This window comes from Tachypleus tridentatus, chromosome 3, assembly GCF_004210375.1.
Source record: "Tachypleus tridentatus isolate NWPU-2018 chromosome 3, ASM421037v1, whole genome shotgun sequence".
NCBI classification, from domain to species: Eukaryota; Metazoa; Arthropoda; class Merostomata; order Xiphosura; family Limulidae; genus Tachypleus; species Tachypleus tridentatus.
Window position 1 is genome coordinate 3944258 of NC_134827.1, and position 19966 is coordinate 3964223.

The 19966-nt window shown below is 35.6% G+C and overlaps 1 protein-coding gene across 5 annotated transcripts in view; it reads right to left on the reverse strand.

Moving 5' to 3' along the window:
* LOC143246230 (uncharacterized) overlaps positions 1-19966 on the reverse strand; it is a 59962-nt gene that overhangs the window by 21684 nt on the left and 18312 nt on the right. For 3 of the 5 annotated variants that reach the window (XM_076492594.1, XM_076492592.1, XM_076492590.1), the window contains 2 exons: positions 6868-7019; positions 1420-2416 (listed from right to left, as the gene is read on the reverse strand). In XM_076492594.1, coding sequence (XP_076348709.1) covers positions 1420-2292 — 873 coding nt within the window. In that variant the 5' untranslated portion in view covers positions 2293-2416; positions 6868-7019. Of the gene's footprint in view, positions 1-1419; positions 2417-6854; positions 7020-19966 lie in introns of all 5 variants that reach the window. The other 2 variants (XM_076492593.1, XM_076492591.1) reach the window with 1 other exon arrangement.

The following is a 19966-nucleotide window of genomic DNA, read 5'->3' on the forward strand; positions in this document are numbered from 1 at the left end:
ATTTGAACAACAAATACTTACTATTTATGATGTCATAAATATTGTTAAGTTTTTGCTAAGTTAGGTTTCGGATTGTCTACCTACGTCAGATGTTCTATACACAACCATAAGAGGGTCGAGTGTCACTGTGTTCTTACAACTTTGACGTCTTTTAGTTTTTTGTTTATAACTTCCCCATCTTTTACTTAATTATTAGTTTTTATTCGACAGTTGTTGTGTGGACTGTGTGCAAGTTGAAGACATTTATTTAATTAGGTAAGAAAAGAAGTTCAACAGCCTGGAACCTGAATATAAAATCTAAATAGTTCACAACTTCCAACCACTAGGTAGGTATTAGTTTAATGTTTGTAGTTATGCACAAAGCTACACAAAAGGATACCTGTGTTCTGCCCACCACGGGTATCGAAACACCGTTTCTAGGATTGTAAATCCGTAGATATACCGCTGTGCCACAAGGAGACAATAGAAAAAAATTTACATTGCGGTACGATAACGATAAATGTTTGTTTGTTTTGAATTTCTCGCAAAGCTACACGAGGGCTATCTGCGCTAGCCGTCCCTAATTTATCAGTGTAAGACGAGAAGGAAGGCAACTAGTCATCATCACCCACCGCCAACTCTTGGGCTACTCTTTGACCAACAAATACTGGGATTTACCGTCATACTATAACTCCACGGCTGAAAGGGCGAGCATATTTGGTGTGATAGGAATTCGAACCCGTGACCCTCGGGTTACGCGTCGAGTGCCTTAATCACGTGGCCATGTCGGGCCAATAAGAAAGGTTAGTAACTTTTACGTATATAACGTGGAAGTAAGAAAATTGCGAGATGTGTTCTTGATGGTTAAAGCGTTTCAACCAACATTAATAATTTCACAAGATACTATTTAATTAGAAGTTATTAACAAATTAGAATAACTGTTCTCGGTATAAATAGGAACCCATGATAGCATTCGTTTTGTTTTTTTCGGATTTTTTTTTTCTCCTAGCTTTTGATATTGTACTTTTTCTCTCTCTCTAAGCCACCACCATGTTACTTGACACTCAACATTTTTTCTATAAATTTCACTCTGGAAAACACGTTTGTGCTACAGATTAACATTTTGCAAAAACTTAGATGAGTGTAGCAAGTCTTAAATCTTAGATTTGCCTTGCATGGGTAGTCGGACTACCGTAAAGCGATTATTGACAGTTTATGATTGTTATTATTCTTCAGGGCTGGTATCACAGGCCACATAGTTTTAAACTTGAACATCTTTACAGAAAACGCAACGACTGTACAAATGTAGTTATACAGACTCGTATGTTAATACCATATTAATTATTTTGAATAATTTTATCTCATACAATATAACTGGTGGTTTAAGTGGATTAGGTAATACGAGTTACAAGTAGTATAATACTGGTGAATCATACTTACTATAGGGTTAACGATGGGTGGAACTTTACTTTTATCCTTAATGAAAGCAACGGTGGAGGAATAAAGAACAAATGGTGTCCAACATATAAGAAAACATGAGAGAACCAGGAAGAGCGTTACCGACATCCGCTTTTGTTGCATTAACGTATTTTGAAGGGGAATATTAGACGTTTCTCGTATCCTGTGCATGTGTTCGTCGATCTCTTGGAAGATTCGACAATAACAGAAGATCATCACTGCCAGTGGTATCAGGTAGTTAGTGGTAGTAATGACAATGGAATGAGTATAGTCCAACAAGCCATCAGGAAGACTAGGACCACACTGTGAGGAGCCCAACTTATAGATTATGTTATTCCAGCCCACCAGAGGTCCTGTGGCACACAGAGCCGACCAACACCAAGCTGCAGCAATCATTATGAGGATCCTTCGAGGATTCATTGCTCGACTAAAGGGCCGAGTGATGGAGATATACTTATGAATGCTGATGTACATCAAAGTATGGATAGAACAAATTAGAAACAAAGCCATCGTGAAACCATTCAGCTTACAGAAAAAGTCGCCCATGATCCAATCACCGTGATTTATGGTCACCAAAGAAACGGGCATGTCAATTGCCGCGGTTAAAACGTCAGCCACTGCCAAGTTAACGATAAACATGTTGGTTCTGGTTCGCATTCCTTTGTGCCGGACTATTGTCAAGATTACCATGATGTTTCCAAAGATGGACAGAATGATAAAGATGACTATTGCCAGAGACATGGGCGCAACAATGGGAAGTCCATAGTAATGATACGTACTAGATGCTTGGTTATTTGTTTCATTGTTCCCTTCTTTCCTCTCGGTCAAGTAAGGACTTCTTGTTGTAACATTCATCTTCTCCAGCTTAACCCTAAACTCAGATCACCTAGATTAAATGAATAAGGTAAGGCAACATAAGATGAAGATTCCGATTCTTTCAACAAGGAATTCTTGACCTTCTTCGTAAAGCGATAAGAACCTGTAAAATAATAACAGTAAAACTCATTACAGAAGCGATAAGAACCTGTAAGATAGTACAGTAAAAATCATTATAGTAGTGATAAGAGCCTGCAGGATAATAACAGTCAAAATCCTTGTTGTTTTAATTCCTGGCGAAACGCATTTGTTTGGTAACCTTTCTAGTTAGCAAGCGCAGAAACAACTGTCATGGATTGTGTATTATGATTGTGCATTAGGTAGTTGGTTAAATTTAAATTATGCATATTGTTGTGTTCCGAAGTTCCATTCAAGTTAATGAGCGTCTTATAATCTAGATTTCGTCTGACTTGGGATCGGGAAACACATTCAAGCAAATATGAAAGACTTATTTACAGTCAATACTAAATTAAGCTATGAAAGTTCGAGTCTTGAAATTTCCTATGCTTCATGATAAGCATTTACTAACTCTAAAACATTTATATCTATCTTTCGTAACAAGTGAATCGATATAAATAAAAACATTGAGATATATTTAGAAAAGTGCAGAGAAAAGGAAACTGACTGCTTAAGTAACGAAACGATACATACATATATATAAACAAATTTACCATTTTTAAAACAACTGAAAAACAAAAAAAGAAACTAATATTCCCCTTACAAATGGTCGTGCTATAATGAAGCAGTACTGTATACTAAAACATATTGTGAGTCTGTTGAAGGACAGAAGACACCAGAAAAACAGTAATATCATACATTCACCATTAGTAAATAAACAGGGGATGATTCAGCATTTTATATACGAATTGTCCGTTTTATGGGGTCTAAAGCATATTTTCAAGAAAAAGTTATACCACATAAATTAGCTAATTGTACAAACTGTAAATATATATGAAATTAACCTTAGTTTGTGATAAACGACATTTAGAAGGAACAAAACAAGGCTAACAAAAGTAAAATAAAAGACGCCGCATAATTAAAAGAATCGCCAGGATACAGGCCACGATGTAGAATATAAAACCATCATAGCTATCCGCCCAATTTATCCACAGATCAACCCTTGATATATTTCAATAAGCCTATACTAAAGTGTCAAAGGCCTACTAGCGTGAAGAATCCTTTAAGCAAAAACTTGAAAGCAAAATGTTAAAAGTCAAACATTAATAAAGACTACATATTACACAATAAATTTGGACTTGCAGGTAGCTCTTATGGAAAAAAATATACGCCGTTTTTAATCGCAATTCCCCCCCCCCCAAATACGTCACAACATTTGAATGGTATTAACAAGTAAAACTGTTCTATTTGGTACGAATTGCAAAATACTCTTTAAACCTTTATATTTCAAATAGTAAAGCTGGAAATGTTCCGTGTTTATCGATGATTTGTTAATTATCATCCATCCTATACGATTCTCCAATAACTGTATAACTGTAACAATATTCTTTAAACTGGTATCAGTTAAAAAACCCCTAGGGATACAGTGGCATGTCTGCGGACTTGTTTATTTTTTGAATTTCGCGCAAAGATACACAGGAGCTATCTGCACCATCCGTCTCTAATATAGCATTAAGACTAGAGTGAAGGCAGCTAATCATTACCTCTCACCGCCAACGTTTGGGTTACTCTTTTACCAACGAATAATTGGATTGACCGTAGGTTTATAACTCCCCCAAGGCTGAAAGGGCAAGTATATATGGTGGGATGGGGATTCGTACCCGCAACCCTCAGATTGCGAGTCAAGCTCTCTAATCACCTAACCATGACGGACCACCCGAAGACTTAACGCTAGAAACTGGGTTTTGATACCCGTTGTGGGCACAGCGCAAATATCCAATTATGTAGTATTTTTCTCATCCAGAAATAAACAAAAGCAAAATAAACAGTTAGAAGGATCAAGTGCGGCCAAATGGTAAATCTATCGGTTCAAAACTGAGAACGTCTAGGGCAGATAGCCCTCGCGTAGCCTTGCGTGAAATCCAACAAAGTGACGAAGTAGAAGATTTAACATTTGTCATTTATCTAACTGCTATTTATCCGTTTTATTATTTAGTTTTTTGGTTTGATATTTGAATATTGCGCAAAACTATACGAGGGCTACCTCGATGAAGAATTACTGCATATTAGTTTACTCCTTCAAAGATTCCTAAACAAAACTAATTTTACGTATTTGTAACTGTTTAATTAGACATTTAGTTTATAGATTAGCATAATTAACCAACTGTCGTATGCCTACTAAGTTACTGTATTTGTATATATTTGTTTACTTATATCATTGGCAGTTAAAGAAAACCACATATGATTAACTACGGATAAAGAAATACAACTGATAACCAGCTACATTTTAATAATTTTAGGTTTTCATTTGTATTATAACATTGTTATTCCTTCATTAATAATAGAACGACCTTTACAGAGATAATGCTGAAATACACTGAACAAAATCGAAACTCTGGTTATGATAAGAACCACGCACGTGCACTACACCTCTCCCATAAAAACCCACACAGTGGTACCATACCCTCAATACTCCTATTACATAGGTTAATGTCATTGATTTATAATTTATATTTTAGTTACGATCCACAGAAGATAAATAATATTAGTGTTAAGAAAAAAGTAATAGAAGGACGACAACTGTAAAAAAAAAAAAAAAAGTTTCATTGTTGTTGAATTTCACGAAAGTTACACGAGGGCTATCTGCGCTAACATTCCCTAAATTAAGTGATAAACTAGAAGGAAGGCAACAGCATCCAATCTTGATCTACTTCAATCTAATAGTGGAATTTACCGTTACATTATAAATACCTCCAAGGCTGAAAAGGCGAGCAAGTCCTGTGGCGGGATTCGAATCCACGACCTGCATGTTGCGAGTCGAGTGTCCTAGTCATCAGACATTTGTTGTTGTTTTTTTGTTGTTGTTTTTTTTTTTGGGGGGGGAGGTCATGATAAAGGTTTGTACATTTTCTTCAAATAAGTTTAAGTTAGATTTGTAGAATAATAGTACATAATCATAAAATAATATTTAGTCCGAATTGTAAATATGGACGAATGTCTGAATACTGTAGTACCAGTGCCACGTTTCCTCTACATTATGATATAAAACTTTGAGGAAACATTAAAGGAAAAACACACGTGTGCAGGTTAAACAACGTCTCTGAACAAATCTTGGCAGTTTATAAACACCAGAATTTTTAGTGCGGCGTTTCGGCATCACTGAGCTTTTTTAGAATAAAATATTTAGCATTTATAACCTTATAATCTACATTCAGTCCGCTAATATTCTGAAGTATCCTGTTTAAAAATGAGTTGCTGTTCGACAATACGAAGTTATTATATATTTCAACAAATATACAAAGAAAACTACCTTCAAATAACCACCAGGCGGTGTTTACTCAACACGCTATTTTAAAAGCAGTTGATGTTTAATACATTTTAAATTGTTTGTTTATACTGTCCTCTATAAAGAAACATACCCGACATTCAAGCGCATGCGTCGTCTCAGTAGTTAAACCATTCGCAGCCAGTACATTTAAAACATGTCATCGCAACAAAAAACATTTCATATTTTCGTTTTTATAAATTCCTATCCATTAGTATATCTGACGACGGGATGGAAAATAAAAAGTAGGAATAAACTGTTTGCAGAAGATGGCCAGATTTAGATTATACTTAACTGAACGTTAGCTAAATCCATAAAAATATGTTTTAGTTCGCCTAATTTTTCGTTTTGTACAATTTCAGGTGCGATTTCATAAAAGTACAAAACTCTCTAGAGAAGTAACCCTCGATGATTCATCGGGAAGTTTTTGGGGAGTACTTCCTCGCGGAGGGCAGAGTACTGATAGCCTGTTGGGTATTTTTGCAGCAAAGATAATCGTATCTAAAGTGTTAAAACGAAAAGTGCAGCGAATTTTCTTCAGTTAACAGTCGTTTAATTAAATTCGTTATTTCAAATAATCACTATAAATATAATTAAGTGTTAGAGAGTTAATTAACATAATTTCTCTTTTGCTCGACATTTCTTCCCTTCTTGCATTTTACAAAATCTTTTACATGACTGGTCAAAAGATAAGATGCGAATGTACAATCTCTCATTTTTCGGTGCCCTATGTATGAACGACATACGGACGTTTCCGTTAAACCCTAGTTAAACTCAATTTTAACTGATTTGCCCATATAAAAGTACCGAGAAAGTGAAATAATCATGCAACAAGTCAGTTCTGCAGCACTCAGTGTGTTACCACCTGGAGCACTATGAACAGAAAATGCAGTTATAATACTCAATACACAAATTATTTCCTTAGTCATTTATAAGACCATTTATACAATTTTTATGGATCTATTTGGTGTTTTATCTTACTGATGAAATATTATCCCTTTAATGGTGAAGTACAACATCAGTTCTGATATCATAATTTTAAACAATATTTTTCAAGTTATATCTCCTTTGTGATTACTATATAATATTAATATATTACATTTTCTACTAACTTGATAACTAAAATGCCTTGCCGGGTGGCAGCGTCACAATCAATGTTATCTACTCCTGTCCCAGCTCGACCAATCAGTTTCAAAGAAGTTGTTGCTTCAAGCACATCAGCAGTAACTTTGGTTGCTGAACGTACTATTAAGGAATCATATTTCTAGAAGAAGAAAGAAAAAACAAAACTTTTCAAAATTTTAAATAGTACAAAAAATAAAAATTGCAATGTAATATAGCCTGCAAGAAAGTTATATTTCTAAAATCAGAAATATGAAAGATTAAAATTGTTTGTGAAAATTCTCTTCATAATCCAAATACCATGATTTTTACAAGAAGTTTTTGTTGGAAGGCAGGTAAAAACTCTTGTAAACTGTCAAAAAATTATCCACAGCAATAGAGCCCTATTGTGCGTGCGTGCGTGCGTGTTTTATAGCAAAGCCACATAGGGCTATCTGCTGAGGGTAAACTTATGTTACTGTCTAATTACAAAATTGAATAACGTGACTGTACAGAAAATATAGCAAATTAAACTAATGTTTAAAGAGATTAAGAAAATATATAAATTAAATAAATAATAAAAAATTCATGCAATAAATGGTAAATATGTTAATACAATAAACTAAAATGGCAAAGTTAAACAATTTACTACGCTGTAAGATGCATAATCAAATTAATTCGACTTTAATCACTGACACACATGGCCAACTGGCGCAGCATTCTGCCAGATGTTAAAAAGTTCAACTATAAGAATTTGGCGAAGTGCATCAGCGATAATAAGACACAAGAAGATTGTACTAGTTATAAGACTTAAAAAATAACACTGGTAAAATGTACAATTAAAGTAATTGACAGAAACTAATGTAACGTAAACTAATGACGGAATGTTACATAAGGAATGTTAAACAGTTCGCACCATTTACAGTTAGAGCTTAAAACTAACGGGAGATAAAACTGAGGTGAGGTGAAATATGTCTCATCCATAATATCCCGGATAGTTAAATTTGAAGGCAGTCTAAGAACAACCGGAATATAATACTCTAATGTGGATGTAGTTGATTCTAGAAGACTAACACCAAGTACAAAAAAATGATAGCAGTGTTTTTCTCAAAATAGGTGACGCGCCTCCCTTTTCAGGTGGCGCAACTGATTTCTGTGTGGGTCATTAGGAAAGTAAATATGTTTCTTATTAATGAAAATAATAAGCATGTTTCCATTATTGTTGTTTGTTTCCAGTATTTCAGGTGACATACAAGGTCATCTATGCATATGTCACACGAAATGACATACTGGAATATTCAAGAAGTTTAACTATTAATACTCGTTTCAGAGATTATTCTACTAATGATTTTAACCTTTGGCCGAAAGTTTGAAGTTCAATATATAAATATTCAGTTATAAGCTTAATAACTGACGAATATTTATAACCATTTATTAGCGAGATTTGCTGGTTGTTTAAACTGCTATGACGTACGTACATAAACATATTACCTTACGATACACAGTTGATAATAAATTCTTCTCAGAACATAAACACGTGTTTAGAGGTTGATAGATAGAAACTACTACTCCTATTTGTCTTAGTACAAAGCTACAAAATAAAGTACCTGCATCCACCGCGTTAAATCAAACCCCGGATTTTTGGCTTTGTAATTCCATAAACTTATCGCTGATCCACTGAGTGATCAGAAATTACTATCATTAATCCTTATCTTCTGTGTATATATGTATCAGTTTTAATTACCAGTACTGTCACGAGTAATAAAACTTCCAAATTTGTTTGCTGAGAACAATACATATCCATTAATCAACACGAGTCAAAATACCCAAGGCATATAAACCAGATATAGAAAATTACGAATCAAAATATCTCATTCGAGCACAACCAGCATATAAAAGACACGAAGCAAAGCAACTGAAGACAGAAGTAATAAGTAAAACTCTTAGAGTTTTGTTGTTGTTATCTACAGTATAAATCTAAAACGTGACGAATGGTTACTGGTTGGAAGTAGTATCAGTGAGAATATTATAACCGACGGTTCTAAGGTAAAGGTAACTGTCGAAAATATTTGTTTCAAGCAAAGTTACATAATGGACTATATGCGACGTATTCACCTTAGGGAACGATCATCGAATTTGAGGGATAAATCCTTATGCCTACCGCGAAGACATCGAGGAATTTAACGGTCGGTTTGGTTTGTTTTGAATTTCGCGCAAAGCTACACGAGGACTATCTGCGCTAGCCGTCCCTAATTTAGCAGTGTAAGACCAGAGCGAAGTCAGCTAGTCATCACCATCCACCGCCAATCATCATATACTAAACTTCGATTTTTCGCACGAAAGAAAGAAACTGGACACAGGATTGTAACCAAAAACAATTTTTGTTTGGAAAAAGATAAACACAACCAAAGGTAAGTACCAGGAAAAGCGTCTATGATGGGTATTACTTTATTGGCATTCTCTCTCTAGTGAAATTCTATATTGCCTGAATCTGATTGTGCCACACACAATCCACGTACTTGAGGACAAATCAATTTCTTCTAACAAAAATCTCTAACTATAGCAGACGAAAGATCTCTGTGGAAAACAATTTAATCAGAATTTCTATGATAACAAGTCATACATTGGAAAAGCCAAATCTCAGAGTCTAAAGTGTGTGTAAAATCCTCTCATCAAAACTATTTGACAAAATACGAAACTGTCAGTTATTATACTGACGCGAAAAACACATTCCAAACATAAGAGACATTAAAAATGAACCAAAAAGCTTCTTTTGTCGTTTTGAAGAAACAGATTTAGCTTTACCTCATACGGTTACACCCATCGGAGAGATTTGTAGAAAGTACAGACTACTTTTCTACAGTTTTTAATATAAAAGCAAGTAGAACAAGTGTACACATACACAAATACTAACTTACTGAAATAAAGTTTCAAACAAAACACCAGTTTTCCCGTATCTTTTTTAACATTTAGCATTTGGCATAGTATATTGAAAACGTCTTCGTACATATTAAACCTTCAATATTAAACAACAGCATATGTAAACTTGACTGACAACCGAATTTAGGAATTACTTGGAAATTCAATATAATTTTAAGAACACAAAACAAAATTACATTTTCTCTTACCATTTGGTTTTTACAAGCATAGCTAATAATCTTAATTGGTTGTATAAGAAGAGTTCATAAGTAGTTAACCAAACATAAACTGAAGGTTGTCACTTCATCAAAACTTGGAGCGAGTTGAATAGACACCGTCACGGCCTTCTTGCTTAAGTACAATTTACGTACTTAAACCAAAAAAACCTTAGCCTACAAGTGTTATTTAACAGCTTAACGGTAGTTCCCGAACTGTAGGTTGTGACTTACTGGCGGATCATAGAACAACACACAGTAAAGCAAATAAACATTTATTGTACAATTAGATCTATATTAATGATTCTAAAACGTTTTTGACAAATTAAACAAACACATATGATATAGGAACACTGTTCTACTCCCGAAATACATCACAACAATAACTTCCTCTCTCTCTCTTCCTCAGTTGAGCCCTTTCGGACAAAAACACTGACGACAGGATCACAGTTTTTTACTACTGCATGATTGAATTCTGTCATGTAACACAAACGCTTAAAACGCTATACAAACATCTAGCCTGTCTCCCACCGAAGAAATACTTAAGCTGTAGTTTAAGAGATTGCACCAAGCTCAGTTTCGATCGTCGGATCGTCAACCATCACCGTGAATGTATAGTTATAATATTATATTTAGAAAACATTTAGTTTCATATAAACTATGCTGCGGCGATGGTTCGCCAGAGTTTAGGGTCGTAGAATTATCATGAACCAAACTTCGTCAGAAATGGAGGTGGGGAGGGTATACAAATATAATTAATTCATAATTGTTAGTTTACATCGCAAAATGTGCAAATTGACACAAAGAGGAAATCTGGCCAACCGTAGTAAAACCGTGACCGGCCTTACTATGGCCAGTATTTGTCAAATATACCAACTCTAGCGGTTACAGAATTCAGTCGAGTATAGTTCAGTAGCTACAGGGCATATATAGTAGCTGTACTATATATTATATACATTTTATAAGCATGTGCATGATCCGGTACGTTCACCACAATCATCATACACGCAGTACTCCTATCAATAACGTTTAAGTGCTTGATGCAAGCGCCGCAGACGTAAAGCCATGCTGGGGGGAAGGGGATCCAGGGGCATGCCCCCGGGAAATTTTTTTAAATAAAAAGATAAAAGAAAAGCCTGAATTATGCATTCTGAGACCACCTTTTTAGCAAATTTCAGAATGGCACACTGAGGTGTTTGTCTTATTTTTTTAATCATAAATAAATATATAGGCCTATATATATAAAACTTAAAGTTATCAGACCCAGCAAAGTAGGCCTACAGTCCTGTCATCAACATATAAAATATAGAGTCACTCTATATATATATATATAGTGTCTATAATCTGTATTCAAATATCATAGACAGTGTATGTTCAGATTCCCTGGATTTCAAGAATTAACTTCACAAATAAACAGTGGGTGGCACCGTAGCTGGCTGGCAACACCATGGCACTAAACTAGTACCATTGGCGCCATCTATAGTGAATGATTCACTATACATGGCGCCAATGGTACTGTGAATGTGACGTTGTAAAACAGAAGTTGCGATAAACAATCATTCACTATGTCAAGCCTGAAAAAGCAAAGAACACTGCATGGGTTCTTTATACCCATTCATGAGGTTGAACCTGATCAATCTGCTGCAATCAATCAAGTTGAATCAGAATTGTCAACTGAATTATCAGAGTGATCACCGTGGCCTTCTACCAGTGCTGCCACTACCACCTCGGATCCAGTCTGGGACATTGGAGATTACATTTCTGATTATGTCAGCATTGGTAAACATGTAAGTCGACTCCTCATTATATTAATTTTGTATTAAAAATCATGCAAACACTGTGATGAGTTTTAGACTGAATATTCATTGCTGCTAGTGATTGTAGGCCTACAGCCACAGGATGTTAGGCCTGCTCTGTGAAATACAGCTCTAAGCCTTTCTCTTCGAAGTTATTGTACTCTCATAACAAACTTTCCTATGTGCAAAATAACTTAATCAGAACTATATCTTTCTGTCTCTTTTAGATAAATGCTGAAACCAAAAAATGCTTCCTTGAGAATGCCTGGAAGCCAGGGAGTGATTACGTTTTCCCCCCAGTATGGTTCAAGAAAGCTGCGTTTTCAGTATCGTTGGCTTTCACAGTGGAGATGGCTACTCTACAGTCAACATGCAAAGGGTGTTTTCTGCAAGTACTGCTGTCTTTCTACTCCTAATGGCGCTGGTGTTGGAAGCCAGAAATAGGGACAACTAGTGACATTTCCATACACAAACTGGAAGAAGGCTGTTGAAGGCTTCAAGGCACATGAATTGAAACAGTACCACCAAGACAGCAAAGAAAAAGCTAACAATTTTCTACAGGTCGTAAACACAAGTTCATCTGTGCACTTGCAGCTTGATGCAACTTGCAAGCAAGAAATTGAACAGAACCGGCAATATTTAATGCCTATTATTGATACTGTATTGCTGTGTGGGAGATAGGGTTTAGCTTTGAGGGGAAAATATGATTCTGGTCCAATGTTTATTGGTGAAACTGATGAGGAGCTCATCAATAATGATGGGTAGTCTAGGGCAATTTTGCACTACAGGGCAAAGGGTGATGTCAAGCTTTCAGCAAGCCTTAAGAGTACAAAGAGGAATGCTACGTATCTGAGTCCTCAAATTCAAAATGAAATCATTAATGCCTGTAATACTCATGTTCTTGATGCTTTGGTCAACAGGGTTAATGCTGCAAAGTGTTTCTCAATATTAGCTGATGAAACAACAGATATTTCAGGCATTGAACAGTTTTCGCTGTGTGTTATATATTTGCATGCCAATAACAACTCTGTTCCGATGAGAGAAGATATTTTGTAATTTATACCTGTTTATGATGCGACAGGCAGAAACTTGGCTGATATTATCATAACCAATCTGATAAAATATGGTATTGACATGGCTTACCTGAGAGGACAAGGGTACGACGGTGCTGCCTCTATGAGTGGGAAATTCAATGGTGTCCAGAGACACATAACTGATAAATTCCCACTTGCACCCTATGTACACTGCAGTGCCCATTCCCTAAACTTGTCAATTTCTGATGCTTGTAAAGAAGTTCCTGTGCGAAATTGCATGAGAGTAATTTCTAGTATTGAAAAACTTTCTCAATACACCCAAACGAAAGCACGTTTCGGCTCTTTCGGTGAAGAATAAAGCACCTGAATCGAAAAAAAAAGTTTTAAAGGTATCTGCCCCACCCGGTGGGTTGAGAGGCATGACTCAGTCATTGTCTTTCTAGAATTAATCCATGCAGTTGCAGATGCCCTTGAGACCATATCAGGTTGGCAAGACAGATTTTGCCACGCAAGCCAATCAATTGTGTTCTATAACAGAGCCAGAATGCATCATCACTCTACTTACCATTGCTAAATTGCTTTCCTTTAGTTTACCTCTGTGCAACGTACTGCAGCAACAGAACATTGATTTAGGTGCTGCGATGCATCACGCAGAAATAGTGGAAGATTTAATCCGTTCACTCAGAAATAATACTGTGAATGAACTTAACATTTTCTGTGAGGCTCAAACTCTGTGTAGTGAGCTTCAAATTGACATCATAATGCCAAGGCAGACTAAAAGACAGATGTACCGTGCTAACCCACAAACCACTATCCCTGAGGAGTACTTTCGTATTGTATTTGTACCATTTGTTGATCACTTTCTTTCACAAATATGTGACCGTCTGTCCAGTCACAAAACTCTCCTTACAAACTTCATGTGTTTACTACCATCAGGATCTACCACAGAACGGTCAGAACCTACAGCACAACAACTTAAAGAGTTGGTCAATATATACAAGGCTGACATTGACAGCACTTCACTAGCTGCAGTAGATGAACTCAGGGTTTGGTACAAATCACTTGCGAACAACAGACCAAAAAATGTTATAGATGCATATGCAATGTGCAATGCAGAAATGTTCCCAGTCATTTCTAGACTGTTGAAAGTATTTGCCACGCTGTCTTTGTCAACGAGCTCAATGGAGCGTTCGTTTTAAACTCTCAGAAGACTCAAAACGTATTTGAGAAATACCACCACTGAAGATCGATTGAATAGCCTGGCCTCATTATACATTCACCGTGATATTAAAGTTGAACCAAACTGTGTTGCAGATGTCCTGGCAAGAACTAACAGGCGTTTGAGCCTTTCATAGATATTCGATTGTATTTCTCTAGTTCTGACAAAACTTGCTGTATTAAAAGAGTGTTCAATCAGAAATTTGCATTTGACGATTTGTTTTGTGTGAAATTATCTGCCATGCAAATGCAATCACGGATCTTTATGAAACTTCACAGGTGGCAACTGAACTTGTCTAAAAAAGTTTGAGTCCATGGAGGGGGGGGGGGGTAACCACCCAAAACTCTACCTTGGCTACGCCCCTGACGGCAATGATAACAGGAGCAATACACAAATATGCATAAAGCCAATTCAAAGGTTTTTATCGTTTCCTGAGAGAACATCATACACCAGTTACGTAACACATTAAACAAAACTGTTTCAAATAGGGTAGTATTGCTATCCTACAGATCCATGTCCTCGATGGACATAAAACAACTAAAGACACAAGATTATTAAAAATCTTGATTGAAAAGAGGGAAATAGGGATCACTAAAATGACCACAGAAGAAAGTAAAAATGAAATCGTAAAAAAGTAAACAGAGGCTTGGGGTTTGATACAGTGTTGGCATTGTCTTCTCAAGCTATAAATACCAGTTTGACTAAAAGTTGTAATATTTAGAATATAGTGTCAACACTATATCTCAATCGTTAAGCTTGTTTAATTTTTTTATTTGCTTTTGCAAATGTATTTTCACTTTAAGCTACCTAAAAATCGTTTGTATAATATTCTAACGACCTCTATTCCCCCTTTTAAAATTAACAATGTTTTATTACTCACATATAAACTTGGCTTTAATGATAGAGCCAGGAGGTTGATTGAGTTTTTGACAAAAAAAAATTAAATTAAATAGATGCAGCCAGAGTTAAAACATACACAAGTGAAATTATTTTTAATAAAACGATAAAAAATATTGTTGGTGTTTTTTTCATGCTTAGAAAGTTTGATAATACGAAGTTTTGGGAACTGATGACTTCAACAAGTAGCTTTGTTTGTTTGTTTTTAATTTCTCGCAAAGCTACACGAGGGCTATCTGCGCTAGCCGTCCCTAATTTAGCAGTGTAATACTAGATGAAAGGCAGCTAATCATCACCACCCACCGCCAACTCTTGAGCTACTCTTACCAATGAATAGTGGAATTGACCGTCACATAACGCCCCCACGGCTGAAAGGGCGAGTATGCTTGGTGTGACGGGGATTCGAACCCGCGACCCTCGGATTACGAGTCAAGTGCCTTAACGAGAGCCGGGCCCAAACAAGTAGCTATTCCAATAAGGTTCCCCCGAATAACAGAGATCTGCGGACTTACAACGAAAGAAACCGTGGTGGACAAATCGTAGATAGACCATTGTATAGTTTTTTTGTGTGCTTGACTTCAAACAAACTATCATAATAAGAGTATCTTCACAAAACTAAAATGTTCTAAAACAGCCTGCTTCAGTCAAAAAGGAAAAACACACATTTCACAAATCTTATCATCACATATAGATGCACATTAAAACTGGAACGAAGACTGATTGACTTGTTTTTTTTTTCAATTCATATCGATTACTTTGTTCTAGAATTTCTAATGTTTATAACTTACGTGTTTTTCTTTTACCATGATTCAACTTTTGAAGAGCTCTATAATTAAGTTACATATTAAACCCTGGGTAAGGTAAAAACATTAAAAATTAAGAACTGAAGATGCATAGTTTTAAATACATGTCTTTTTTCCAATATCTATAGAAAAATGAAAACAACAACACATAACTGTTACCCGTTATCTAATTATCTAACCACAAATTATTAATGTTGAGGAGTCTGTAAATTAAAAAAAAGTCCTAAATTCGTTCATCTTAATCAAAAATTATCCATTGTATAGCTTATTTATCAGAGACTCAAAATAATGTTTCTTTTAGGAATTGAAAACGATTTCCTTTTCACAAGTTATGGATTTCTTGGCAGAAGAAAATAAGGGGCAGCTCTCATTCTGTTCAACATGCCCCATTAGGAGAAGGCAAAAAACAAAGAAAATGATGCTGGAATTGTATAAAGCAGTTGGAACAGTTCAGTTTAACCAGAGTGTGAACAACAGTACAGGTTTTGAAGAACTATAATATCTGCCCCATCTTGATTATTATTCTTACAATTTCAGTTGATACGGATAGAAAATATTCGAATCTCAGGATGTGTTTTGATATTTTTTCTTAAAGTTCAAATGAGAAGTCTAAGACTTCATCCATGTTGCTAATACATTTTATATACGCTAATTATAAAGCGTTGTTTCCTCAGTTGAAAACCTTCACTGTGTTTTTCGTTAACAATATAAGCGAGAACAAAAGCAGTTAATTAAATTTAAACTAAAGGTGGTTGTTCCACAGAGCTTGGAGTGTACTGAACAGAACTGTCGCGGCCTTCTTGTTTAAGTACAATTTACATAAACACATACAAAAAAGTTCTCTTGATACTGATAATACACATATTTATCGTTTATTTCTTCCGTTTACGACCTACGTATATCCTTCGTGTACGAAGCCTCATGTTGTGTTATAAAGACACAAGCTGGGATATACAACTGAAGTTCTTGGTTCAAAATCTACACAGAAGGATGTTTGGGCCCTTAGGGTGTGTAACTGGGTATTGCTTATTTATTTACGTTCGCAACAGAAAAATGCCAAGTAAAATAAACGACTGATACAACAAGTGACTGGTTACTGACAAGAACGCCATGATAGTGGAAGTAACGAGATACACAAGATTGATAAAGTAAATGAATAAATTAAATCACAGAATCCTGAATTCACAAAGAAAACAAATAAGAAATAACTGAAACCGTTTTGATTAAACTTCTTTAACGTTGTCTACACGATATGCACGTATAACCCTTTAGAGCGAATTATAGTTTAAAGATATGCAAGTTGGACTATGGTGTTCTGCTAGGCAGAAAACAAAGTTTTACACAGCAAATTTTCCCCTAACCAAAATTCCAACTCTGTTGTTGTTGTTGTTGTTATTATTATTATTTGTTTTTTTACTTTCGTGTAAATCTTACTTGATAGCTATCTGTACTAATCATTCCCAGTTTTTAAATGGTGGACTAGAAGGAAGGCAGCTAGTTAACACCTTCCCCAGACAATTCTGGAGCTTTTCATTCCTTTAAATCAAAGAATAGTGTCATTGACTGTTACATTATGATATCTCTACGGCTGAAAGGTTTAATGACGAGATTTTATCCTGTGATTCACAATTTCTCAGTTTAGTGCCTTAACTACCAGGCCATGCTAGGCCAACCTCAATAAAATAGAACGATAATGTCACCACTTTAAATTGCATCAATCAAAAAACAGTTACTGACAGTTCTGTATGTAATTTTTCTAGTAACTGAAGCTTAACCATTCTTTCTGTATTGAAAGAATCTGCGGCCTAACATATTTGGTTGGGACTAAAAGGATGCAACATTTTTAATATACTTCTTTGAAATTATATTTATTGGACATTTAAAAACAATAAAAGTTTAAAAATAATTTTGATAATTTAACATTGAAGTAGGTAGATTTGATAATATCATTCAGCACCTACTACACGAGTCAGCCTGGCATCTTGTTGTGAACAACAACAACAACAACAAAAAAAAAAAGACTCATTCTGGAAATGTTTAGGTTGTTTTGAGGTCAGGTCGCTGGACTGGACCCATGACTTGACCCGAGGCCACGAAAGCCAACATGGAGAATTTATCTTGTAAATATACAGACAGCGTAGCAATGAAACAGATTTCATCCTGTCATATTTTCATTAATATTTAATCGTATTTTGTTGTTTTCATGTTAGGTGTTGTGACGAACTTCATTCATCGAAATAATCCGAAGTCATCGGTTTCTAGGTCAGGTGGTTAGGGCGCTAAACTCGTAATCTGCTCGTATTTTCAGCCATGAGAGCGTTATAATGTTACGGTCAATCCTACTATTCGTTGATAAAAGATTAGCTCAAGAGTTGGCGGTGGGTGGTGATGACAAGCTGCTTTCCTTCTAGTCTTACACTGCTAAATTAGGAAGGGCTAGTGCAAATAGCCCTCATGCAGCTTTGCGTGAAAATGCAAAACAAACAAACAAACAAACAAATCATCGGTTTCTGGAATGACCACCTGTTCATCATTCTAGGCTTAGTACTAAAATATGTTGGGTTGGCTCATTGACAGGTGTTAAAAATATTGGTTTGTGTTGTTCTTTCCTAACGTAAAACAAATATCAGGTTTTCTCCATTTTCTGACGAAAATAACACGCAATAAAACATGTCACCTTAAACAAGCGATATTTCTGATAGTAACATTTATGGTTTGTTTAATTCGTCTACTAATATCTCATCGCTATGAAGAAGTAACCTAAGACGCTTTCAATTATCGCACACCGATATCCTGGCATCTTTTCACTGGTAATCATTTAAAAAGAAAATAATAACACTGACTACTATAAAAGCACGAGCTATTTGTTTAACTACAATGTTTAACAAAATGTCATGATGGAATATTCGATGGATAATAAGCATTACAAGTTCTTTTTTCATCAACAATATTCCTAAGTATCTTGTGTACATCTGAAATGTTTAAAAACAACTTCATATTAACAACTGTCAATGACTCCGCGTCCGATCTGCAAGACACACACACACACACACACTCACCGACATATCCCAGGGCATCTCATATAATAACATCACAGATTATGAAACGGGAAGCCATAGATGCAATGTTGATTTAGTTTGCTTTCCCTTTGTTTTCAGTACATTATTTGAATATTATGATTTTTACATATTTACAAGCAATTTTAAAGTCTACTCCGTACATTAAACTACCACCATTCCCGTGTCATGGTATTACGTTAGGATAGGTAATTTTATTTTTGGTTTATCCGAGAACAGTAATGGTGGTACATAAAAATGGAGAGCTTGCTTGAATAAAGTTAGATTTATTTGAAAGTCTTGTTCGATTCACTTTGAAATGAAATATCAGTAAGATTATTGTTTCCTGCATTTTCTTATTACGTGAAAATTTATCGATTTATTGCTGGTGGTTCGTAACCATAAAAAGGCTCTGGCTGTGGGCGTGCTACAAAAGTGACGACGAAATCTCAATATTCGACCAGAAAAGAGTCGCCGAAGAATCGGCGATGTGTGCTGTTGTCCAGCTGCATTCTCTACAGTTCGTTAGTTCAAAATTAGGGGCGTATAAGCTCAAAACGTTCTTATGTAGCTTTACGCAAAATTCCTCAAACTTTTTACTATGTGCTTTATTGGCAGGAAGGCACTTCTGACTATCCAAAGGTTTGAGAACAATCTTTTTTATTGTTTTTTAAAAAGTTTTATGGAGCAAACACGTTTATGGGTGCTCGTTTTACTATTTAAAGTGTTTAATAATAAACGACTGTTGTTTTTGTGAGGTTAGATAAATGAAGTAAAACCAAAAAGGAAATTGTTTTATGAATTTCGCGCAAAGCTACTCAAGAGCTATCTGCGCTAGCCGTCCCTAATTTAGCAGTGTAAGACTAGAGGGAAGGCATCACCACCCACCGCCAACTCTAGGGCTATTCTTTTACCAACGAATAGTGGGATTGACCGTCACATTATACACCCCCACGGCTGGGAGGGCGAGCATGTTTGGTGCGACTGGGATTCGAACCCGCGACTCTTAGATTACAAGTGGAACGCCCTAACCCACCTGGCCATGCCAGACTCAGAAAGGAAATAAACCACCATCAACAAATGATATTGATAAGCAACATGCGTTTACATGAAATAAAATAGTTTACAGACTACGAACATCAGAATATCATCTCAGATTTAGTCATTTTTA